The following is a 24391-nucleotide window of genomic DNA, read 5'->3' as shown; positions in this document are numbered from 1 at the left end:
AAACCAATACATTTAGATTTGGACCAGTTTGTGTCTTTTTATAAGCATAAAATTATCAGTATTTGACCCAGAACTTGTACTAAGATAAACTGGAATTTTGTTCTATTATTCTTTTGATAGCTCAAGATTTATTATTTTCTCCAGTCACTTAAAAAAATTCATGAGACACCAAGGAGCTGTTAATTTCTTTGTGTGTGGGGACACAGTGGTTGTAATAATGTCAGGGAATGAAAATTATTCTCAACTCATCGTCAGAGGGGGATGTAGGGGAAGGGATTTCTTACAAACGGAGCTAAATAGGGTGTGACAGCTTAGTTTATTTGCTTGGGCAAAAGAGAGAATATGAAAATAAGGCAAATTCAGGAGCAGGAGGAGAAGGGAATGGAAAACTTTGGATAAAAGAGATGCCATTCACATGGAGTAGTAAGATACCCTCTCTGCCAGTGCTGGTTGTTGAATATTAACCATATTCAACAGGGCGCTTACAGAATCATAGAACGGTTAGAGTTGGAAAAGACCTTCAAGATCATCAAGTTCCAACCACCTGCCCTGGGCAGGGTCACCTCCTACCAGACCAGGTTGCTCAAAGCCCCATCCAGCCTGGTTTTGGCCCCTCCAGGGATGGGGCAGCCACGGCTTCTCTGGGCAACCTGAGCCAGGGTCTCACCACCCTCACAGTGAAGAATTTCTTTCTAGTATCTAAATCTCCCCTTTTTCAGTTTAAACCATTACCCCTTGCCCTATCACTACATTCCCTGATAGAGTCCCTCCCCATCTCCCCCGTAGGCCCCCTACTTCTGTCCCTTAGAGCTTAGCATTGGGCTACATTTTACTGTACCCCCTGGGGACAAGTTCCAAAGAAACTGGCTCTTCATGTCTCTTCATATGGCAACTCATTCTATACTTTGACTTTTGTCTAGGGTATCAGTGGACCTCCAGGGGAGCCAGGCCCAAAAGGTATTCAAGGAAGCAAGGTAAGATGTAGCTGTAGATGTGTAGGTGTTATTTATAAAGGGAGAGAAGATGCAGGAACTCTGTGTTCTCCTCTACTATCCTTTTTCCTCAGTGGTTTTGTTTTTAGTGGTACCCTTCACACAGCAATGATGTACATCTACTTGGTGCACCGTAGCGTTGTCACCTTGTAAAAACTGCGTCATCGGCGCGTAGAGCCACTTCTCCATCTGGGTGTCTGAGCTCAGGAGAGCACTTTATAGGGCCACAATAGGGTGCTATCAAAGTCTTCTGCCAACACTCAGGAAGTTTTTTCTAGAATATTTGGGACTAAAATGCTTTGTGTTTACAGTTTTGAAGTAATTCTAGATGGTGGTTATAAAATCTTTAGGTTGAGTTTTAAAAGTCAGTTTTAATTGCTTGTATACTGTAAAAACGCAAGACAACTTTGAAATTGGTAGAGGTGTAAGATTTGATGATGATTAATGCCTTAGTTATGTTTAAAATAGATTGTTTAGAGTTATTGACTACAGTTTATCAAGAAGACCAGTTGGATAAAGTGTCTGGTTTGCAAGTCTTTGGGAAATTGCTTTATATGGACAAATTGTCTCGCCTGTGGGACAGCTGTGAACATCATTGTTGGGTACAGAAAGATATTTCATGTATCGATTTGAAAATGTGGGATCTAATGACAAAGACTTTCTACCACAGGATTATTGATAGTCTGGTTAATACAATGATATATCTGAGTTATACAAGGCAACTAAATTCATACGAAGTAATTTGCCAGAGATGCAATATTTAAGCACTCATGTTTTGTTTCTTAGGCAACAATATCATTTGAAGATTCACAGAATTAAATTTAGATATGGGAAATGTTTATGGTAGAAAGTTTGGAATACTGGCATCTATCATGGTTTTCCTCTTCCTGACAAATGCTTTTTCATACTTCATGTTTCTTCATCTTCTCAACAAAATGCTTGATTAGGAAAGCTGCTACGGAATATTTCAGAATTGGAGAAAGAAAGAGGATGATGGGTCTGAAAGAAGCTATTCATACATGTGGTGGAAAAGTCATGCCTCTCTTTAACTTCAGCACAGCAAATGACAGTCATTTTTTTATCTGTCATTTCACACTGATGAGTCCAAGATAGTACTACCAAATACTTTTATTATACACTAAACCCTGTTTGTTGAATTTCATTTGTCCTCCTGTCAGTCTCTTCACGCACTTTCATGTCTGTAAAATACATGCAACTCTCTCTAGAATTCATCTACCTGGATATAATATTCATGGTCTCCTGTTATACTTTAGCTGCAGATTTTCAGTAGGAATAAGAAAGAAAGTTCCCTCCTTTTTCAGCTTCCAACTCTGCAACCTACTGTTTAAAGTCTATAGCTGAGGTTTTTCCAGACTCAGACATCTATCATAAAAACAGTATTGCCAGGCAATTTTAATTAATACACTAATTAAAGACTATAACAGAACTATATGCATGTTTAGAGGTTCTGTCTTGCCCACACCTAGCGCCAAAACCAACTTCTGGCATTTTGGAGCTCGTTTGAGACGAGTGAAAAATTTGTTAATGATCGGTACAGATAATCAGTGGTTGTTTACAGCTTAATAAACACCCATTCAGTGAGTAAAGGTCAAGGTCTTTTTTGGTTCAGACACATAGCAGTCTTTCCAATATCTTTTGTCCTTACAAAAGATTATTCAGTTGCTCTTTTAAAATTAGTTTTCATGACACATAATACAATATCTCTGAGAAGTGGCGGTTATTTATAACAGCCTTGGATAAAATAAATAAGTCTATTCTTAGTGCAGTTCCTTATATCCGTGGCCTTTCCGTGCTTAATACTTTCTGCTTTTTGAGCTGAACTAGTGACTTCACCCTGGTGTAGCAGAGCTAAAGGCAGTTAAATGCCATTAGCATCAATGTGACACAAGGCAGAACACCGCCGCTGGACACTGTCGTGCACTGTTAGTGGGCCGTGTTGAGGTTTGAAAGGGGAGATTCAGTTCCTCCAAATATAAACTCCAGATCAAGCTGAGCCTACAGATGGTTTAGGTTCTCATTTGTGAAGTCTACAGATCACTCAGTGTCATCTGGGTGCTCTCTGGGTGCTGCTGCCTCTGGCAGCCACCAGCAGGAGAGGGTTGGTGGCATTGCAACCTTGACTAATTTATTTTGACTTGTCTGAAGCAAGGCAGCGTGGAGTCCAGAAACATTTCCAAGAAAGCACTTAAAAGAACTTTTCATACCTTACTACTTCTGTTATCCGTATGCATTTTGTTATTCTCTCTTAAGCTGCTGGCTCATCTGTCAGTGTGAAGTCTGACTGTCTGCTCAGAACTCTGCTCCTGTATCTTTTCATGATCTTTCCTTGTCATATTGCCAGTAATGAGTTTAATCTCTCTCAAAAGTGCCACTGCCTGAATTGACCAGCTTTCCACTAACTACTGGCTGGCAGGAGCTCAACCAGCCTGGTTCCATGTAGACCCCTAAGTTTAGGAGTGATCGTATGGAGCTGAATCACATCCTGACCTCTTAAAGTCTTCCTGATGTACGTCGCAATAAGCCCTTATCTTTAATAACCTCTTTAATATACAAGCAAACTTTGTCACTTCACTTTCACCCTCTGTTCGAGTCATGTATGAATATGGGGAGCAACCTATACCCTGTACAGAATGCAGCTCAGCGTGGCTTTTACTAAGACAAGGTTTTGCTATTAAGCAAACTTTAAAAAAAATTTTCTCTGTCTGCATTTCTGCAAAGCTGTAACATCTCAAAACCACCTAAATAGCATTATTACCATGTATACATATCTTTTCCATAAAGAGGCTGAGGAATTTAAAATGACAAATTTGAATTCCGCTTCTGTAAAAATAAAAATACATGTTAGCTCATCTCCCCAGTAAAGTTCTGTAGGACTGTTTATATTCAAGGAAATTTTGAAAACGTGTTCATTAGAGAGGGGCATAATAGTGACTATTCGCAAATCTCAGTGGACAATTAACAAACATAATGCTATGGTTACAGGTTGGAAAATTGGGGCATAAACTCAGCAACTGGGCATGGCCTGTGTCGTACAGCAGTGATGAGCAGGGAGTACTTGTGGTTGTCATCTCAGAAGTGGCATCGGGTTGGTTTGTTTAAACTCTTAGACCAGTTACTAGAAATAAAGTACACATTTCTAGAAACCATGATTTATTCATGGAAAGACTGAAAACAACACATTCTTCAAAGCCACTGCTGGAGTAAGAGCCTCTGAAAAATTTCATATGTACAGAAAGATTCTGAATTAGAGTCTGAAGTTGTACAAACAGATGTGCATTCAAACTTTTAAGGAAAGAGTTAAGTTTGAATGTGGGTATTCAAAGCAGTTATTCCCATAAAAACCATCTTGGGATAATCCTGTGAAAAATCCGTCATTGCATATTTCCCTGAAAATGTGTCCTAGAATGAACTGCTAAGGGATGCTGCTGCTTCTCTGATGACAGAAATTCTTTCCTTACTTATGTGGCCAGTTACATCTTTCCCAGGAGAGTGAAAAATCCAATTTCCCTGTAAAGAAGTGCAATTCCTAGGTACCTCAGCTAGCTGAGAAATACAGAATATCAATAATATTTGTTAAAATACCTGTATCTACTTCCATTGTTGTTGCCAATGTTTCCTTTAAAGATAAAATCTATGTATTTGAAAGATTATTTTTTACTTTGGCTTAGTCATTCTCCAAAATACAGAGCCTTTGTGTTCTTTGCAGTATGTAGGTGCTTTCTTAAAGAAATTATTTATATAGACACTACAGAATAAACTGTTTGGGAGGGTGGGGTTGGCAGACTGTAAAGTATGTTGCAAGCTCAAACTGGTGCAGTTTTAATATATAAAAATACTAAGCTCAGACCAAGTGTAATTTCCCTTCCCATTGCTCTAGCCAATATTACATGCCACCTGAAGGAAAATCCCAATAGGGAGGGAAAAAAGGATTTGAGCAGAGTGTTAGACAAAGATAATAATTGCAAAGAAGCTGCTTTGAAAAGCGGACTTTGCCTTCTACGTGTAGAGATAATGGTATGATTGCCAGCACCTCAAGGGTTTCATGAATTCCACATAACCTGTAGCACCAAGACCATAGAAGATGAAAGCCAAGCATGCTAATAGCCATGTGAAGTTTAAAATACACAGTCTTTAAAATAGATTGAATAGTTGAAGTTTCCAGCTGTTGCCTGTTCTCTGGCTTCTTTCTCCATTAACACTCAGGCATCTTCTGCCATCAGTGTGAGTGAGTGTTCAACACAACAAAATTTTCATGCCACCCTCCCTGATTTTTATCGTAAGGGCTGTTTTCCACCAGTCCCTACCCCTGGTCCAGCTGCTGTCAGGCAGGTTACATGACACTTTCTTTCTGGAAAGAAAACTGAGAGATGTTTTTATCGTGGTTTAAAATAAGAGCTTTTGGAAAAACATTAACTTCAGTGGGACTCCCATGTGCGTTGAAGGCATTGTGCGTATCGGCAGAGCTCTAGCACGTGGGTCAACTTGAGAAGGAGCAGATGATTTGTGAGAGGAAGCATCCCTTGGAGTCGCCTTCCTTGGGAAGTTCTGCTGGGGGCCCTCAGAAATAGACACAAAACACCACGTCCGTTGGGACTGCACCACAAAAAAATTGGAAAACACTTTCCAAACACAACAAAAGGGGGTTGGTTTGTTGTTTCAGCTGAGAGATGAGCCTGTGTTTATCAAATGTCATTTTGCAGCATGGAACAAGTTCCTACACCATTGCAGTTTTGACACATGGAGCCAACGTGCTTCGTGGCATTTGCTGTGCCCAGCGTAGCCTAATCACACATAGTGGTGCTGCTGAATAGTGGGGGTTTTTAACATATTTTCAACTTTTGCACTCTGGGGCACACAGAACAGGGATCCCAGGCTGCCTTCTCCGTGAAAGAAATGAGGACTGAGTTTGAACAGCTAATTTTCAGCACTCTGTCTGGCCTTATGGCATCCTGTGCCAATTCCTTTCTCACTGGGGCAACTCTTGAAGTGGGGAAGTCCATCCCTCACCAGACTGTCCCCAGGCCCTGGAATTTAATGGAACTGGATGTGTTAGTGCTGCTGATGAAGTGGAGAGCTGTTGGTGGTGAGCTAAGGGAGTCTATAGGCTGAAAGGCAAAGTTTCTTAGGCACCAGGCTGGTGGGCTTGGCTTAACATTCTTCCACAACCCATGTTTTGTGCATCTTGACCAGCTTTGCAAGAATCATAGAATGGTTTGGGTTGGAAGGGACCTTAAAGCCCATCCAGTTCCACCCCCTGCCCTGGGCAGGGACACCTCCCACCAGAGCAGGTTGCTCCAAGCCCCATCCAGCCTGGCCTTGAACCCCTCCAGGGATGGGGCAGCCACAGCTTCTCTGGGCAATCTACAATGAGTATAAAACATACTTTTCCTGCTTCTTGTCTAAACAGAATCAGCTCAAAAAACCCTGAAATTCAGCTAACTGTTGGCTTAAAGGACAACAGTACTCAAACAGGGAGTTTGTAAAGAGAACTAAAGTGGAGACAAGTACAAGCTTTGGCTGTATTATTTTTGGCATTCCTTAAATTTCCTGCTGATGGGAAACAATAAAAATTATTTTTGATCAGCTGATTTTGAAAGGACAGTTTGTTCAATGCCAAATTAATCCCATGGAGGAACTGGAAGTCTAGATGGGCCATTTGAGGATTTTTTGTGTGTGGTTGTTGTTATTTGATCAGCTTCAAAAAAACACAGGAGGAAAAAACAGCTATGAACTAAAAGGATCAATTTCTAATGGGCTTTATGGCAGTGAAAACTGTATCATTTACAGAAGTCTGGATACACATCGTCCCAGTTGTGACTTTGGTCCAAAGCCTTCATGAAAATATTAGGAAACCCAAACAATAAAGTCTGCCTAGGAATACAGAAAACTTCTTTGCTAAATTCTGTGTTTTGGCACAGTAAATTTCATAGCTCCTCTTCAAATTATCATCACATTGTCCTGTACTGGAATGAATTTAGGACTGGGCGTCAAGTTCCACTTTATTCTAGGTTTAAAGCTGCAGTGGTAGCACTCCAAGTGCGTACTGATCAGAAATTAAGCTTCAAGGATAACCTCTTTATTTACTTTCACTGTATATTTCTGCATCTTAGCTTCATTCTTCAGCAGATTGCAAAACTGGTAGATTTCTGGAGAAATATCTGGCTGTGATCTCTTTTTTTTTGACGTCTCCAGTGCAAAAATCTCATTGGAAGGTTTCAGAACTCAGCATATAAAATGTCTTGGTATATACAAAATTTCAACACCCCAAATACGAATAACTGCCCAGAAAATAAGCATATTTTGCTAAATGGAGCACCAGTTGTGATGTGCAGTTGTTGCTGTGCGGAGACCCTTGAGTGCAATGTTTCATTTACAAATGCCCATCTTTCTAGCAAGAAGAAAGCTGAGGAAGCACCATATTATTGGAATTGGATGTTATTGGATAAAGTCAGGATCGAAGATATGACAAAGACTAAATATATTTTTTGATCTTTCCTGATGGATAAGAAAGAATGGCTTTATAACATTATTATCTATCCCAGCAAGTTGTACGGCCAGGATATTGACCCTGATCCTAATCTAAACACGGGTTTGGGTTTTTTGTTTGTTTTGGTGGTTTTTTTAACTTTAAAAACATATTTCCATAGCCCTAAATGAGGCAATGGAAAGACGCTTTGTCAGAATTTGGTTGAGGTTCCATTTGCATTTGCATTATTAGTTTCTTTCCTTTTTTTTTTTTTTTTCCTTTAGGGAGAGCAAGGCCCTCTAGGTCCCTATGGTCCTCCAGGACCCCCCGGTGTTGGACAGCCCGGACCCAAGGTAACCCTCAGCAATACCTGTTAAACAGCCCTAACTGTGGGCTAACTGAAGTGCTTTCATTTTTGGGATAAAAGTTCTCACCTGCTGTTCTATCCAACTCAAACTCTTATTATCTAAATGTAAAACTGATACAATATTGACTTTTTTTTTGTATTTGCATTAGATGGACATAACAGACCTGCCTTTCCAGCAGCTTTAAGTTTTTATTGTGATCCCATTGATATTATAGAAGTCAGAAATAATGCCATGTAAAGGGGGTTAAATATGTGAGATCATTTTCAAGCACTAGCAGATGCTCACAATAATGAGTAAACCACATCTCAAGGCACAGAAATACATCTCAGCCACTGCGATACACAGTCAAGTCACAGATTTGCCTTGGTATTTCTTCACTAGGGAACAGATATTCTTATAGGTTATAAAATTCTCTCCCTCGTGCAGCATTTAATTCCTCCCATCTTATTTTATTGCAAAAGACTAGAAGGTGGAATCCAGTCTTGGTAATTTGGAAAAGTAATGCCTGCTTGTGTTGGCCAGCCAGATCTCCTTTTGGAAAACTGTAAAAGTATCTATTTAGTTTATGAGAGTTTTGTCAGACCTACACCTGAGACTGAAACAAGAAATCTGAACTGGGCAGAGGTACATGTTACCCTAATTCTTCTGGCTGCTGTCTTTGGTATTGCTTTATGCCATTTTTTTCCCTATTTTTTGGAGCCAAGTGCCAATGTCTAAAATACCTGCGCTTTTTTTTTTTTGCTTTTACTGCTCTAATTTATACCTTCATCAAACTCCTGCCAGTTTTCTGTGCAGCGGGGCAGGTCCCAGAACACAGAGAGGGTTTATATATCTCAGAAACCAGTAATTTGCCCTATAAAAGGAACAACACTGGGTCATTCCAGAAGGGAAAACAGTTTATGAAGAAGGAATGTCACTCCCAGTCTCTGTACAACTCTGGGGAGAGATAAAAATCCTCTGTGCTCTTATCCTTGGAGCACATAGTCCTCAGAAAACTGGAGGAACTGTGAAGATTATGACACCTTATAAAAAGCTGCAGAAACTATGCAGTTCCTGCATTTTCCATGCAATCCCATATTCTGCTGAAGCAGGCTTCAATGTGAGTGCCTGGATAGAAGCTATGGTGAGGATCCCTCACACCTGAGCACTCCTGCTTCATGGTTGGGTTGTACCACAACCAAATTTAGCTTGATTTCCCTCCCTCATCCCTGTCATCTCTCAGGTCCCGCACTTTTAAGTAGTTACCCCCACAATAACAGCCCTTTGCAGTTGACATGGGGGCTGGAACGCAATCTAGTGTGCCAAGAGTTGATAAAAAGGTACTTTCAAATGTTTTTCAATTGTTATTCATGCTTTTTTTTCTTTTTTTACATCAGGAGATGTTAAGCATTTACTTTCAGACCTTTCTGATGACATCACTGAGTCACCTACATGTAAATATTGTGCTTTTTGAAAGTATCAAGTTGAATTAGGACTAAACTTTCTGATATTCTTTTTCCCAAGGGTGCTCGAGGTCAAGAAGGTAAAATTGGATTCCCAGGACCTCCTGGAATTGGTGAACCAGGATTACCTGTAAGTCAGTGATATATGCATTGGAAGTGAAAATATAATAAAATAAGTCTTAATGACTGTAATTGATTGACAACAGCTGTATTGGGTACCGATTCCATAAACCACCTTGTACCCAGTCTGCAGCAGCAGAAGTGTTTTTGGGTATTTCAGCCAGCCCAGTACCGTGGCAGTAATTGCACGACCTTGTACCCAGTCTGCAGCAGCAGAAGTGTTTTTGGCTATTTCAGCCAGCCCAGTACGATGGCAGTAATTGCATGGGGCTTGCCCAAGTAGGATAATAAAGCCACGTCCAAAAAAGTTCTGGAGAAATAAAAACTTGCTTGTTCCACATGAGCAGGATTGCAGTATCCAGCTTTCAGAAAGACACAGAGTTGTATGTAAGTAGCTGTACCCCTACTTGAGTGAAGGATAATCTATAAAAATTGTCTAAAATAAATTTTAAGAAGGTGAAAATCCAAGAGCTGAGATGTTCCTCAACTCCTGTGTGGAATTAGGAGTACATCGAGACCAAAGACCCACATTACATGCTTTTAATTATAGCCTTTTCTTCTGAATTGCAGAACTTGAGCAAGCTTTTTGTGAGGTCAAGAAGGTAAAATTGGATTCCCAGGACCTCCTGGAATTGGTGAACCAGGATTACCTGTAAGTCAGTGATATATGCATTGGAAGTGAAAATATAATAAAATAAGTCTTAATGACTGTAATTGATTGACAACAGCTGTATTGGGTACCGATTCCATAAACCACCTTGTACCCAGTCTGCAGCAGCAGAAGTGTTTTTGGCTATTTCAGCCAGCCCAGTACGATGGCAGTAATTGCATGGGGCTTGCCCAAGTAGGATAATAAAGCCACGTCCAAAAAAGTTCTGGAGAAATAAAAACTTGCTTGTTCCACATGAGCAGGATTGCAGTATCCAGCTTTCAGAAAGACACAGAGTTGTATGTAAGTAGCTGTACCCCTACTTGAGTGGAGGATAATCTGTAAAAATTGTCTAAAATAAATTTTAAGAAGGTGAAAATCCAAGAGCTGAGACGTTCCTCAACTCCTGTGTGAAATTTGGAGTACATCAAGACCAAAGACCCAAATTACATGCTTTTAATTATAGTCTTCTCTTCTGAATTGCAGAACTTGAGCAAGCTTTTTGTGACACTGAGTTAGTGCTCGCTGGCTCCTTTTTCTTCCTGAAATGCATAAAATCTATGGTTTTCTTGTGTATTTCATTAAAAATCTCAATGAGGATTGTTAATTAAGGAGCCACGAATGTGGATGGGTGTTAGATTCATTCTAATAATATTTTTGAAAGTCTCTTGGTGGTTGTGAAAGACTATTTTTCTCACAAAAAATGTAGAAGAAACTTTCGGTTTATTAATCAAGATAATCCTTAAAAACTTTTAATTAGCTTTAAATAGTGAGATAGCTGAATTTTGTGGAAGACTAGAAAATATTACAAAAATAATTATTTCTGTACTTGTTTAAAACAAAATTGGCATTCTCTAATTTTGTATGTTTAACCTGCCATTTTGTATTAAAAAGCCCTATGTTCAAATTAATGATTTTAATTATGAAAATCATGAAATTATATGAAATTCTAGGGAACAAATTTTAGAGTCGTAAATGTGTTCATTTGAGTTTTAAGGGTTTGGCCTTTAGGCATTAATTAGGTAATTCACACCATTTCAGTATCAGCTTATTGTAATCTAAAGCCTCCAATTAAGGGTTCCTGCACTTCATTTTAATTGGCTGAGCTCAGCCAAGTGTTACAGAAGGATTGGTACTTACCAGTGTTATAGGAGCTGCAAGAACCTATACCAGCAAGTTAGGCAAAGTGTCAATAGAAAATGGAGTTGCTGATATAGTCTGAATATATATATTTTGAATATATATTTTTCTTTTTACAGGGACCACGTGGCCCTGATGGTCTGCCAGGTGAGAAAGGTCTACCAGGAGAGGGCATTCAAGGCCAAAAGGTAGTTTTATGGAAATGATTCTTTTTAACATTGTGGGCTAAATTTTTAGTATTGTCTAAGTTATTTAAGGTCTCTGATCATTCTTCTGGTGTGAAATGTCATCTGATGGATCTTGCTCTTTTGAGTCACTGCATGCTCTGAATGTCCCTCCAAGTTCCAAAGCTATATCAAGATAATTACAAAAAAGTTGGACAGTCCCTCTAGTGGTATTAAGTTAATTATTCTCCTATTTATGTGTTTAATAAGATACCTTATTTTGGTAGCATTAATAAGATAACTTGTCTTCTGAAAGAATACTTTGCTATTTATGTTCTGAATTGGAAGAAAACACTCAGAAACTGTTTTTATTTTGTCTTACCATTTTGGGAAACTAAAAGCAGGGGTTGTATGAGTCTCTATGGACAGTTACCTCATTAAGGGCACTTGCTAGGTTAATATATGTGAACATTCCTTTTTTTTAAAAATAAGTACAAACAAGCAAAGATTTATGATTAAATCACAACTGGGCTTCCCATCAAAATGTGTCCCTCTTTTTTAGTGGCTTCAAGATTCTCAAGAGCCCTGAACTACTAAGCAAAGAAGATTTTTCTTCCTTTTATGGGAAAGATGTTAGTCATGTCCTTGCACCAGGTTCTGAACATATTATCACATTTTTCAGAAAGTAGCTTCCTTCTCCCTAGTATTTAATTTTCTCCCTTTGAAGTCCTGTGTCCAACAACACAATGAATGTAGATGAAGCAGGTTATGAGTTGTAATGGAATCACTTTTAATACTGATAATTCCATTGGCTATTTTCCTTGTTTGTTTGTGAAGGAATGCTTTTTTCCTCAATTATCCACATTGCAATGACCAGTTTGTCTAGGATGGTGTTCTTTATAGTTACAAAATTGTCATATATTTCTAGGGTGAAAAAGGCTCTGAAGGTGTAGCCGGTCCTCCTGGACTGCCAGGTCAACAAATCAAAGGTGACAAGGTGAGTAGAGTATTTCTCTAATCGTATCTACAGTTAATTATAGTTAAGTTAATGATGAATTATTCACAAAGTACCATAGGCTGCACTCAATTATATGAGCAGCTGAGCCTGTTAATATTAACTGAGAGCACTGAGGACTGTATTCTGTACAGCTGGGAGTATGAGGGAAGAAGTTGACTTTTTTTCCTCCTAAATGTATTTCAGAAATATTGTATTTTAAATATTTTTAATTTCATTTAAATATTTTTTAAAAAGTAAAAAACCCTTTGAGTTGTCTGATCTAATGGACCTGGAACAGGCAAAGGAACACTCTATAAATTTGTTTGCTTATTGGTGCCAAGTGCCCCAAAGAGGAATCCAGAACAATTTTCGTTCCCTTGGGCCTGGTGAGATTCCAGCCAGGATCTTGTGGATCCCCAGAGGGTGGATGATGCAACGTGCCCAGATGCCCTGTAGAGCAGAGGTAGTGATTCCAGACCTTCCTTCTCATGATTTAGTGCCATAGCCCTTGTCCCTACTCCCTGTTGGTTTCCTTCCCTCCTGTCCCCATGACTCCTGCTCTCCTCCTTGCCCCACACTCAGCTTCAGAGAGAGAAGGGGACAGCACTCCCATCCAAAGCCATTGACAGCTTGGTCATTGAGGAGTGTTTCATGGATGTGGGAAGTTTAACTTCAACTTACTCATCTCACCGTCCCATATTCCTCTATTCCCATCATTTCCTCTGCAGTAATTCTTCTGTTCCCTCCCCAAGCACTGTACAAATACCATTGCAACACCATATGACAAAGATTTTTTAAAAAATACTCACTAGCTGCTCAGTTTACAATTGCACGCTTTTCTTCTGAGTGTTGTGCAAGAAAATGTGTATGTTTTTGTATAATAAAATGTTTAAAATTATTCTCAGTGTGTGAAGATAAGCTTCTAATAATGAAGTTACGGTTCTGATCATCTAATGTTATAAATGAGATAGAATTTGTAGATAGGAAGGGGTATTATTTTGTTAGATCAACTGCCATAGGTAGACTTTCAGGTGTTCCAAACAGTTTTAACTCAAATAGAAGCAGCAAACTTCACAATAATGCAGCTTGGGGACTGTTGCTCTATGTTTAGTTTAAATATTGCAATTTAGCTCTTGGGAATGCTTTTTGTACAGGGTGAACAAGGCCAAGTAGGACCACAGGGCCCAGCAGGACCACCAGGAATAGGCAATCCAGGAAGCCAGGTAAGTCCACATTTTTGGGTATATAATGAGCTTTTGCATGTAGTTTTAATTTTCAACTCTAATATAGCTCTGATTTTGATGTGAAGACATGAGAAATCTCGTAATGATTTTTCATTTTTAGAAGTATCAAACTAATCCTTAGGCAAAGATTGCAAATATGTGATTCCAGCTGATTTGAATGGTCTTAGAATCAAGCAATCAGCGATTTGGTCTAATCTGCATAATAATTTGCATAGGCGATAAATCAGATGCATTGCTTGGATGGTAACATGTTATAGGTAAGAGTTTCACAAGGTAAGAATCCACCACTGCTGAATTTCCAGCCCTTTGAAGCTTGAACACAGCCTTTAACAGTTGGATACAGAAAAACTGAAACATCCCAAAAGATCTTCAGGTTTTGGCGTTTTTTGGAAAGAAGAGTTCAAATTTCCACCATACTGTTGCAATGAATCAGGGCTTAGATGCAGATGCTGAGACACTTCCCATTTGTTTTCTCCCTAAACAGTAATTGTCATTCCACTTGGAAGCTTGGTAAAATCCACAGGATAGTGACAAAGGAACAATAGATAAAGATCTCGGAAATAAGCCTGAGGACAGGCAAGCAAATTGTGGTGTTTTTTGTTTTTTTTTTTTAAATAAGATAAAGTCATGATTAGCTGAAAGGTGGACACGGAAGAGTGTAATGCACTAACTCATTTATTTTTCGTTGCAGGGTGTACAGGGTCCACAGGGAAACCCTGGGGCAAAAGGATCTAAAGGTTTTGGGCTGCCAGGTCCAAAGGTAAAGGTTCAGACATTACTTTTTAAAAATATCACCAGCAGGAAACAGCAAGCAGCATAACGTGTCCATTTCTACATGCAAAACAGTCAGTGAAATAGTGCAAGTAATGAATGAAGCTAAATTGTGTTCCTCTGTTAAACTAAAGGTTTTTTGTTACCAGGGTCAACCAGGTGAACCTGGACAAAAAGGGGAACCGGGACCTCCAGGAATTGGTGTGCGAGGACTTAAAGTGAGCCTATTTTTATTTTTAACTGCTCTTTACAGGGCCTTCTAGTTCTTTCACTAAGTAGCGTAATTTTTGGTATAAATTCAAAATAAGAAGGAATTTCAGTGACAGATATTCCGTAACTGGAACAGTGTTTCCCCCCATCTTTTCTGAGCTAGTGAGGGATTTCCAAGGCCTGTTGGAAATGTTACTACCTTGTTCTTCTGCAATGATTTGGAAAAAAAACCCACCAGTCTGTGTGACAGTGATGGCCATAGTGTCCCCATGTCAGAAGAGTTGGTAAACACTTAAAACTTTGACTTCAGGTGCCATTTTGAAGACTGTGTACCATGTCCTTAATGATTTAAGTAGGCATCCAAAATCTTGGGTAAGGTGATGTACTTATTTTAGATTGTATGCGTAGAAAAAATTACTGGTTCTACAGAATAAATTTAATTTACCAGCAATACCAACCTTTATTTAAGCAAAAATATTGTATATCATTGATTAATATTTTAACACACTGTTAGATCCAATTTACAGAATAAAAAAAATGTATTGAAGTATGCAGATATAATTATTTATTCTTCTTAAAGGGAGATATAGGTCTGTCAGGACTCCCAGGAGAGAGAGGGGTGCAGGGAGATCCTGGGAAGACAGGGAAAAAGGTAAGAAAATATATTTTATTGTGTGTAAAAGGTGTAGAGGAAAGAAGAACAAACCATTATTTACAGGTGTGCGATTGGCAAGGAGTTTGTCCTTGAGATGGATCCAACAAACTTTACTAATAGTAAATTGTGACAGTGATGGCCATAGTGTCCCCATGTCAGAAGAGTTGGTAAACACTTAAAACTTTGACTTCAGGTGCCATTTTGAAGACTGTGTACCATGTCCTTAATGATTTAAGTAGGCATCCAAAATCTTGGGTAAGGTGATGTACTTATTTTAGATTGTATGCGTAGAAAAAATTACTGGTTCTACAGAATAAATTTAATTTACCAGCAATACCAACCTTTATTTAAGCAAAAATATTGTATATCATTGATTAATATTTTAACACACTGTTAGATCCAATTTACAGAATAAAAAAAATGTATTGAAGTATGCAGATATAATTATTTATTCTTCTTAAAGGGAGATATAGGTCTGTCAGGACTCCCAGGAGAGAGAGGGGTGCAGGGAGATCCTGGGAAGACAGGGAAAAAGGTAAGAAAATATATTTTATTGTGTGTAAAAGGTGTAGATGAAAGAAGAACAAACCATTATTTACAGATGTGCCATTGGCAAGGAGTTTGTCCTTGAGATGGTTCCAACAAACTTTACTAATGGTAAATCTGAATCTGCATCTGGTTTAGCTGCCCTGCCAATTCCATCGGCTTCTTGGAGAACAGGTATCTTGTGTCTTTAGCCTGTTTGGATTTTTCTGGCCACCAAGAAGTCGTGCCCAAATTGATGGGACTTTGGGCACCTACCGTGCTGAAACCTGTCAGGCTGGTACCAAAACCAGCTGCAACCAGGGCTGCTTGTTTCCAAGATTTGAAGAGAAACACTGCCACATTGGGGGAAAAAGAAGCATAAATTCAAAAAACGGTGGAATTTAATTTAGAGAGATTGCAGAAAAGAGCACCCAAAATAGTCAATTGAGATGTCAAGTTAAATGGAGGCTGTTAATTTTACTCTTTCCGAATGGAAGGAGCTGCTGAGGGAGCAAAACTCAGTGCTTTGCTGATGGTTGAATTGCTGCTGAGAATTCAGGTGCCTCCAGACCCTGCTACTGTAAAGCTCGTAGATGAGGAGAGCAGCTCCCCAACAGGGAGAATTGATGAACTGAGCACGGTTCAGAGTAAGCAAATCAGCATTTTTTTGGTGCCTCCAGACCCTGCTACTGTAAAGCTCATACATCTCCCAACAGGGAGAATTGATGAACTGAGCATGGTTCAGAGTAAGCAAATCAGCATTTTTAGCCTGCAGGTCTCTAATGAGAAAATATCTGAATAGCTGTAATAAACATCTATTAAGAATGCAGCTTCCCATGTTTTCATCTACTGCAAATACCAGTTTGACAAGCTATGGCCTGAGGCAGTAACCCTTCCACTGTGGAAAAATATGTGGCATTTCTGTTGCTACTTCATTATCTTATTAAAAAATTGAAGTCTCCTGCTATGTAGGCCCTCAAAAATGAAGATCCCAGCACATCAGAAGTGAAACGTCAGAATTAAGAGTAAACGTTGGGTTAAAGTTAGAGGTGGCTTTTGTATTTGGGAATGCTGGGGTGAAACGTTGGGTTAAAGTTAGAGGTGGCTTTTGTATTTGGGAATGCTAGGGTGGTGGGGTTTTTTTCTCTTGCATATTGGCTTTATTCTGATGGTGCTCTCTTGTAGTTCATTATAAGTGAAAATATTAGTGCTGAGCAGCTGGCGTGGGCGTTCAGAACGGTGCAAAGACCAGCCTGATGCCTGCGGTGAGCAGGGCGGTGGTGCCCAGGCAGTCATTTGCACGTCAGAAATGGATTTTTAAGCTTCATTTCAATCTACTTTTCACTTCCTGAGTTACTGGCAGGCATTCTGATGCACTAATCCAACCTACGTAACGCATAAATATTTTGTATATCATGTTCTTTTATTTAGAAGTGTTTCTGTGGATTTTGTGTGACTTATTTGAAGTAATGTTTCTGGATTGGCTTTTGACTACAGAGTTGCCTAAAATTACTGCTTCTTAAGAGTTGTGTTTCTTAGAATTGGTCAACTAAGACCTTTTCTGACAACTTTGCAAGTATTTCTCTTCCTCGTGTGAGTATATGTGTGCAATTCTTCCAACAAAAGATTGATACAATTGCGAATGGCCCTATTACAAGTGTCTGTGAAAATAAGGAACATGAACACAGGAGGGGGGAAGGAGTTTAAGACGACAGGATACTTTGGGTTTTGCTGGAAGAAATTCCCAATGGGTATTTACTGACATTTTGGGGAAAAGTGTTTATGCAAGCATCGTTCCTTGTAAGTGAATTGAGTCAATAAAAATAGACATTGAATGAAATTTAAATGAAAATTAATTTTAAGCATCTAATCTCTGTCAGGGAGAAAAAGGAGATCAAGGTCCCAGAGGCCCGGAAGGAGCCCCCGGCAAAGGAGATGTGGGCCAAAAGGTACAGCTCAACATGCATGCTCCAGAAATACTGCAAACTTCACAAGAGTTTAAATTCTGGCCTGTTTGTTCATTCATGATATCTTAAGTAGCAGCTATATTTTAACTGAGGATTTAAAAGGGTTTAAGAGAGAGCGATGTGTTCCTCAGCCTGAACAAGTTCAGCAAAATCAGACTATAAACGTAGACCCTAAAGTTAATTGGGCAGGAGAGATTCCCTGAAAATTCAGTAGGGAGTTTTCATTAAATCTAGGAGGAGGCAAATTATCTCAGTGTGCTGATTAGGGAGAGAGAAGGAGCTAAGAGAAATTAGGTGTCTAGTTAGATATCTAAATATTAAATTAAAGGCCTGGAAAGATGTAATAGTAGCCAGACAGCTTTTATCTCCCACCGGGTTAAATTTTGGACATTTGGGGCAGATTCTAGAACTGAGTGGGATCTCAGTTGGGTTGAAGCATCTAAAGACCTTTCTAATTGCCAGTCGTTATCCTTGTGGTTTTGGTTATTTGCCTATCTCCCAGTTGTGAATGAATCTTTGCTGTGATTTTTAAAAAAAAGAGGTTTGTTTTTGTCAGGGCGACCCCGGAGAAAAAGGATCCCAAGGACCGATTGGTTCTAAAGGAGCACAAGGCCCAGCTGGACCAAAAGTAAGCTTCTTCCTCCAAGGTAACCTTTAGGGTAATCCTAAAGAATCTATGGAATTTTTGTGATGTACACATTTCTCAAACATCTGATGCTTGGAGACTTAACAGGAAAAGCAGAAATATTTCTATCCTCTGTCCTGAATAACACAAAAGTGCCAAGGAGGAAAAGAACAGGTAAAGAGATTATTACAGACCTTATAGTCATGTGTGAGCACTGAGAAGCGAAATTAAAGTTGCCCAAGTGATTCTAACTATGAGCATTTTGCAGATTTTTACTGTGAAATGTTAACTTTCCATTAGAATATTTTGTAAGTGTTGCTCTGACTGATAAGGGAATTATTCCCTTGACTTCTAAGCCGGACACAAAAAATTAAAGTTAAAAAAACAAATACACAGTTCAACCAATAGTTATTTAAAACATGAAAATTTGAACCATCTTTCACAAGAACAATAAGTTGATTTATGTTTTTTCTCAACTATTGTCTGTTTTGTAGATAGATCTATACTGTAGGTATTTTTGTAGATATTTTTTAATTTTAGATAAAGGTTGAAAACACATTTTTCTACTTGTGAAGAAAATGAAACTGTCAGTTTAAATCTGGATGATACTGTTTTGTAACAGGGAGAACCAGGAGAGAGAGGACCACCTGGTGTTGCTGGATCATTGATTCAGGGACCTGCTGGACCAAAGGTGATGATCTGATCTATGTTTGGTGGAGACCAGGGACTGTCAAAATTAAAAGAATATAAGTTTAAGAAGTTGAAATTCTTTGTCACAGTAGCAAAGATGGCTAAATGGGAAAGTGTACCTGAAATGAGTGGGACTTGTCCTGCTGAGTAAAGTAAGCAGATTTAGCAACAGTAGAGCTAACTCCAAAGGTCTTAAAAACATTTGAAAATTCGCTACTACCACATTTTTATTTTAAGAATAAGCAGTTACTGTTTTTTTAATATGTCAGTTCAACTTTAATTGTTGCTTTTCAGCTTTGGTGATAGTTTTTAGGCTAGAGAAGCCACTAATATATATCTTACTGCTCTGAAGTAATTTCATCCCCATTTTTCTTCTTCCTTAAAAATATTTGTGCACGTGTAGATGTTGTACACACAATGTACTCATCAGCCTGGCAACAGGACTTCACGGAGGGCTTGGGTGTAGTTTGGACTTGTTTGTGCGTGGAGGGTGAAGGAAGAAGGGAACCCAAGAATTTCAGGGTACACCTGGAATAAAGATGCAGCCACAAAGAAGAAAGGAAGGAGAGGGTTGTGGGGTGCTCTTATCTCTGATATTGGTTTAAAACCATAATAATGTGCCAAAGTTTGCCAGGAAAATATAGGTGGCATGTTATAAGGCACAACTTGCGTGAAGACAGGTCTCACCACACCAGTCTCCCTTCTTCACATTTTCCTGTCACATTTTTGAATAGAGTAGGTGACTCAAGGTTGTTTAGTGATAAAACTCATGCTGAAAATTAAGAACTTTGTAGACTTTCTTACGTTTTTCACTGTGATTTTATTCTGTTGGGTACAGTTTGTATCACTTGCACAGCAGGCTGGCCATGATCCAAAATCCACTGGATTTTATAGGAGTTTTTCCAAACTCTTTACTAAATTTTAGATCAGGGCTTTTATGTGCAGTGGCTGGTGCAAGAGAACAAGTATTTTTGGGTAATTATAAAATGCAAGCTGATTTTTTAGAAAATGTACAAAATTTTGTCTCTTTAGCTCCATAATAGTTGTTTAAAGAAAGAAATTATCTGCTGTGTTTCTGACCATTGCTCAATAACGTAGCACAGTTCCTGCACAGGTCCTACCCTGGTCCGTTTTCTCTCTCCATTGCAGAAGGTACAACAATTAGCAGTAACTATGTTCTTGGAACATCCTGGTGTCTGTGGTAGTGAAGCCAGACATTATAAATTTCTAATGCAAGGAATCTGCGTGTTTTTCAAAGCTGAGAGTTATCATGGTCTGAAGCCTTTTTAGTACATCTCTAAGTGTTTGATGTAGCACTAGGTGATTGCTAGAGGTCCTAACTCCCAGACAGCTGTGGTTGTATCCACTGGAATGTTATTTATTTTATGCTACACCCACGTTTGGGGTGGTTTATGTCCCCTGACAATCATTATGCCATTACTAATACGGAGGCAGTAACATTAGACAGCGCGTTTTTGGTTTTTTTCTTATATTCCTTTCTCATGGTTACAGCTGCTCGGTGGCTTTGATAGAACATTTGATCTGCATTCCCTAGTGAATGTTTCCTAAAATACCGCCTGTCCTTCTCACTAGTGTTAAAAACTGCAAAAGGTTCACTGAACATTGGAATTTTCTCTTTAAGATCCTTAATGTAAAGTAAAACAATCTGTTGACATAGATTAAACACTAGAAGGAGCCAAATATTGCTTTGTGAAGGGATATCAGGAGGAACTTGAAATTCTAAGCCTGATTGCTTTCCAGGAAAGCTGCTGACAGAGCAGAGGTGACCAAACAGTTGTACTGGGGAATATTTGAGGGAAAAACTCAAGTTTCTTTGTGGGTCATCAGCCTGCAGAGCTTGCAGTTTTGAAGGGCTGCGTTATCTGTAGCCTTTCTAAACACACTTGGTGTCAGCCCTTGCCTTTAAGATGCTTTGCTGTTCTCCCTGTGCTCTGGCAGAAACAGTTATACAGCCTGGTTCGTGTGAGCAAAAGTTAGCAGAAGCCACATGTTAATCTGGCCACTGAAAGTGAGTTATCATGTTCAATCTTCAGTTGAAAACTAAAGCCTTCAAGTTATTCATCAGGGCAGAACAAGCTCCTCGACACAGTTGTGGAGAAGCAGAAGTGTAAGAGAGGTCAGAGTCAAGGTAGTGAAAGGTTCCTCTAGAAATACTGATTTCATATTACCTAGCTCCGTAATTGTCACTGTTAGAAAGAATTGAGTACTTGTTCTTTTCTGTAAATCTTCATAAATTAAAACTGAAAATAATGATTGGATTTGTTTCTTTTTGGATAGGGGGATCCAGGACCCAAGGGACCACCGGGAGATGATGGACTTCCTGGAAATTCAATAATGGGACCAACGGTAAGAGTTTTTAGACAAAAAGTGGAAAATAAAGAAACATGAGACATATGCAAAATTCTTGTGAAAATGCAGAAACAACTCGAACAACTTTTTCTGGAAAGTAACTAACCAATTCTTCAACTTTTTCATCATTTCAGGTTAAGTCTGTTTTAAAAAATAAACTTAGTGTCTTTTCAAAGTAGAAACACAAAATAGGTTAAATAACTAGTCCAGTTTTGTGTGTAGGGTAACCGGGGACTACCTGGGCTACCTGGACCCCGTGGAGCAAAAGGCGATGGCCACAAAGGTGAACCTGTAAGTACCATTTCAATTCTGTACTTTGTGTTCTACCAAAAAAAAGTTAATTACTGTGTGATAACTCAATATTTAGTTACTCAACTGAGTGCAATTAGTCTTTTCTTTCGCGCTTTAGCTCATTTAAATATTTCCTGTATGTTTTGAAGTCCTTTCCTGTCCTAGATGCAGTGCCAGTTCTACAGGTAGTTGGAACCAGATCTAAACTGTTCTTATTTCAGTATCATGAAAGGGATACCATGGAATTCCATGAAAATCTTCATGGCTTCTCATACATGTTGTCTAATCACTACTTTGAATTCTTTTCCTTCCCTTTTTCCCTCTCTCCCTTTTCTTTACTGTTCTTTTTTCAAGATCTCCAGTAACATCTGCTTTTGCCAAACCTTGTAGCCTTCAATTCCTTGGTTTTTTGAAGATTCCTCCCCCTGCCTTGCTTTCCTGATTATTAGCTCCAGAGGGTTTGAGTGTTTCAGTTGGCACATTCCATTACATTATCATCCTAAATTTCAGTTATCCAAAGCTACACAGACGTGTTTGACCGAGCTTTTGCTAGAAAGTGAAAATACTGCTGCCATCCTTCAACCACCACATGTCAAACTTCCATTAGCACTATTTTCTTTATGTCTAATCCAGCTTTATTTCAAGCTACAGCCCCAAAGACACCCCCAAATACACTGAGGTGGAACCTGAGTGCTTCCAAATAAGTCATGTCTTAGCTCCAATTTCCTATCGTTCAGACTGATCCTGGGAAGATCCTTCGGGATCAGAATTAGTTCAGAGGGCATTCACTCAAAATTCCTGGTGCAATTCCATGTGCCTGATGCATTTCACAGTACGTAGGGAAACTAAACCAGCTCAGGACTCCTGGGAGGGTCAGGGAGTGCCACCAGGAGACCTGGACCCATTAAACAGGGGACATGCAAACAAATGAGAAGGCCCTACTGTCATCTGAATGAAAATGAAAAGGCAATGATAAAGAAGTCAGGGATGCAAATAGATGACTGATGAACTTTTAATAGGCCTTAAGATACTAGGCCTACTAGTATTTTAGTAGTGTTTTAGTTTTTAGTATTTTCAGTTTAGTTTTTAGTAGTATTTTAGTTCCTACTCTCATAGGAACTCAAGTTTTAAGCTTTACAAGTTAAGGTATCTGTTTAAACTATATGAAAAAGAAGTATTAGTAGATACAGAATCAATAAGGTCAGTGGGAAGCTGAAAACTTTTCATTTCTAATGAAACAAAGAATTCAAGAGAAGCCTGGTTTGATGACCATTGATTAATAAAACTCTACAAACGCTGGTTGTGGTCTGCCCAGCCACAGGATGGCAAACTTATGTTCTAGAAAGAAGAACAACTTCATCACCCACTGGCAGGGATGGACAAGATTTACGTAGCTGAACTATCTGTAGCATGATGGAGCAGAGACCTGAGGAGGCCTCCAACAGTATGAAGAGCAGCCAAAGGGGCTGTGACAGATTGAGTGGGGGGTTCAGGAGAACAGACTATCCAACACAAACACACCAAAGTATGTCAGGATGACCCAATCTCCAAATTTTGATGGGTTATCTCTGGTGTACCAGCTGGGTAATGTCAGCAGTGCATGATCATGGAGCAATGTCTGCTTTCTCACTGGTTTCTCTGAGCTGGGAACAGCTCTGATGTTCTTAAGAGCTGGACAGCTTTTCCACCACTCTGATAGTCTTTTCAGGTTTCTAGTTGAGGACTGAGGATGACTGTTGGACAGTACACATCAGAAATGTGAACAATTTCACAAAATACAGCAAAACCAAAGAGATGAGTAACTATTGCTTAAATTCTTTTTGTTGATGAAGAAACCAAGTACTCTTCCTTTAGGACAACTACTGACATGCTTTATTCCTCTGCTTTACCAGGGACCTCCAGGACCAGCAGGACCCCCAGGACCGGCAGGCCCAAAAGGCGTGGGAGATGCTGGACCAAAGGTACTTGTAGAAGGGTAGTGTGTGCGTTTGACTAGTAGACAAGGCAGCCAAACTGAGCTGGGAACAGCTCTGATGTTCTTAAGTTAAGAGCTGGACAACTTTTCCATCACTCTGATAGTCTTTTCAGGTTTCTAGTTGAGGACTGAGGATGACTGTTGGACAGTACACATCAGAAATGTGAACAATTTCACAAAATACAGCAAAACCAAAGAGATGAGTAACTATTGCTTAAATTCTTTTTGTTGATGAAGAAACCAAGTACTCTTCCTTTAGGACAACTACTGACATGCTTTATTCCTCTGCTTTACCAGGGACCTCCAGGACCAGCAGGACCCCCAGGACCGGCAGGCCCAAAAGGCGTGGGAGATGCTGGACCAAAGGTACTTGTAGAAGGGTAGTGTGTGCGTTTGACTAGTAGACAAGGCAGCCAAACATCTTCTGAAAAATTAGATTAGAATGGCCTATATATGACAAAATGCTGCCACCTCGTCTCCCCCTTCCCATTTCAGTTAGAAGAAAAGCTTGCAATAGACTTCTCTGCCATGACAGGTACAAAACAGTGCTTGCTCTGTCCCCAGATTGGATGCAGATGTGCAGCTTTTCCGTGCATCCAGAGACCCAGAACGTTTCTAGATGCTGGGATTTCCATGTGGGAGTAAGAACCCAACACAGGCAGAGGATTGCCTAAAAATTACGCACTTTCTTTCTTCTACAGAAGAAGAC

General features: G+C 39.3%; 1 protein-coding gene across 1 annotated transcript in view; it reads left to right on the top strand.

The window, feature by feature from the left end:
- The window catches only part of COL28A1 (collagen, type XXVIII, alpha 1), a 52242-nt gene that overhangs the window by 10459 nt on the left and 17392 nt on the right, over positions 1–24391 (top strand). Inside the window, exons 11-25 of the mRNA XM_014940224.1 lie at positions 921–974; positions 7764–7832; positions 9351–9419; positions 11318–11386; positions 12291–12359; positions 13514–13582; positions 14295–14363; positions 14524–14592; positions 15165–15236; positions 17645–17713; positions 18288–18359; positions 18979–19047; positions 21345–21413; positions 21639–21707; positions 23600–23668. Coding sequence (XP_014795710.1) covers positions 921–974; positions 7764–7832; positions 9351–9419; positions 11318–11386; positions 12291–12359; positions 13514–13582; positions 14295–14363; positions 14524–14592; positions 15165–15236; positions 17645–17713; positions 18288–18359; positions 18979–19047; positions 21345–21413; positions 21639–21707; positions 23600–23668 — 1026 coding nt within the window. The remainder of the gene's footprint in view (positions 1–920; positions 975–7763; positions 7833–9350; positions 9420–11317; positions 11387–12290; positions 12360–13513; positions 13583–14294; positions 14364–14523; positions 14593–15164; positions 15237–17644; positions 17714–18287; positions 18360–18978; positions 19048–21344; positions 21414–21638; positions 21708–23599; positions 23669–24391) is intronic.

Source organism: Calidris pugnax, unplaced genomic scaffold (genome assembly GCF_001431845.1).
Source record: "Calidris pugnax isolate Ruff unplaced genomic scaffold, ASM143184v1 scaffold76, whole genome shotgun sequence".
Lineage (NCBI taxonomy): Eukaryota > Metazoa > Chordata > Aves > Charadriiformes > Scolopacidae > Calidris > Calidris pugnax.
Note: the sequence above shows the minus strand (reverse complement) of the source record. Positions and strands in the feature narration are given on the sequence as shown.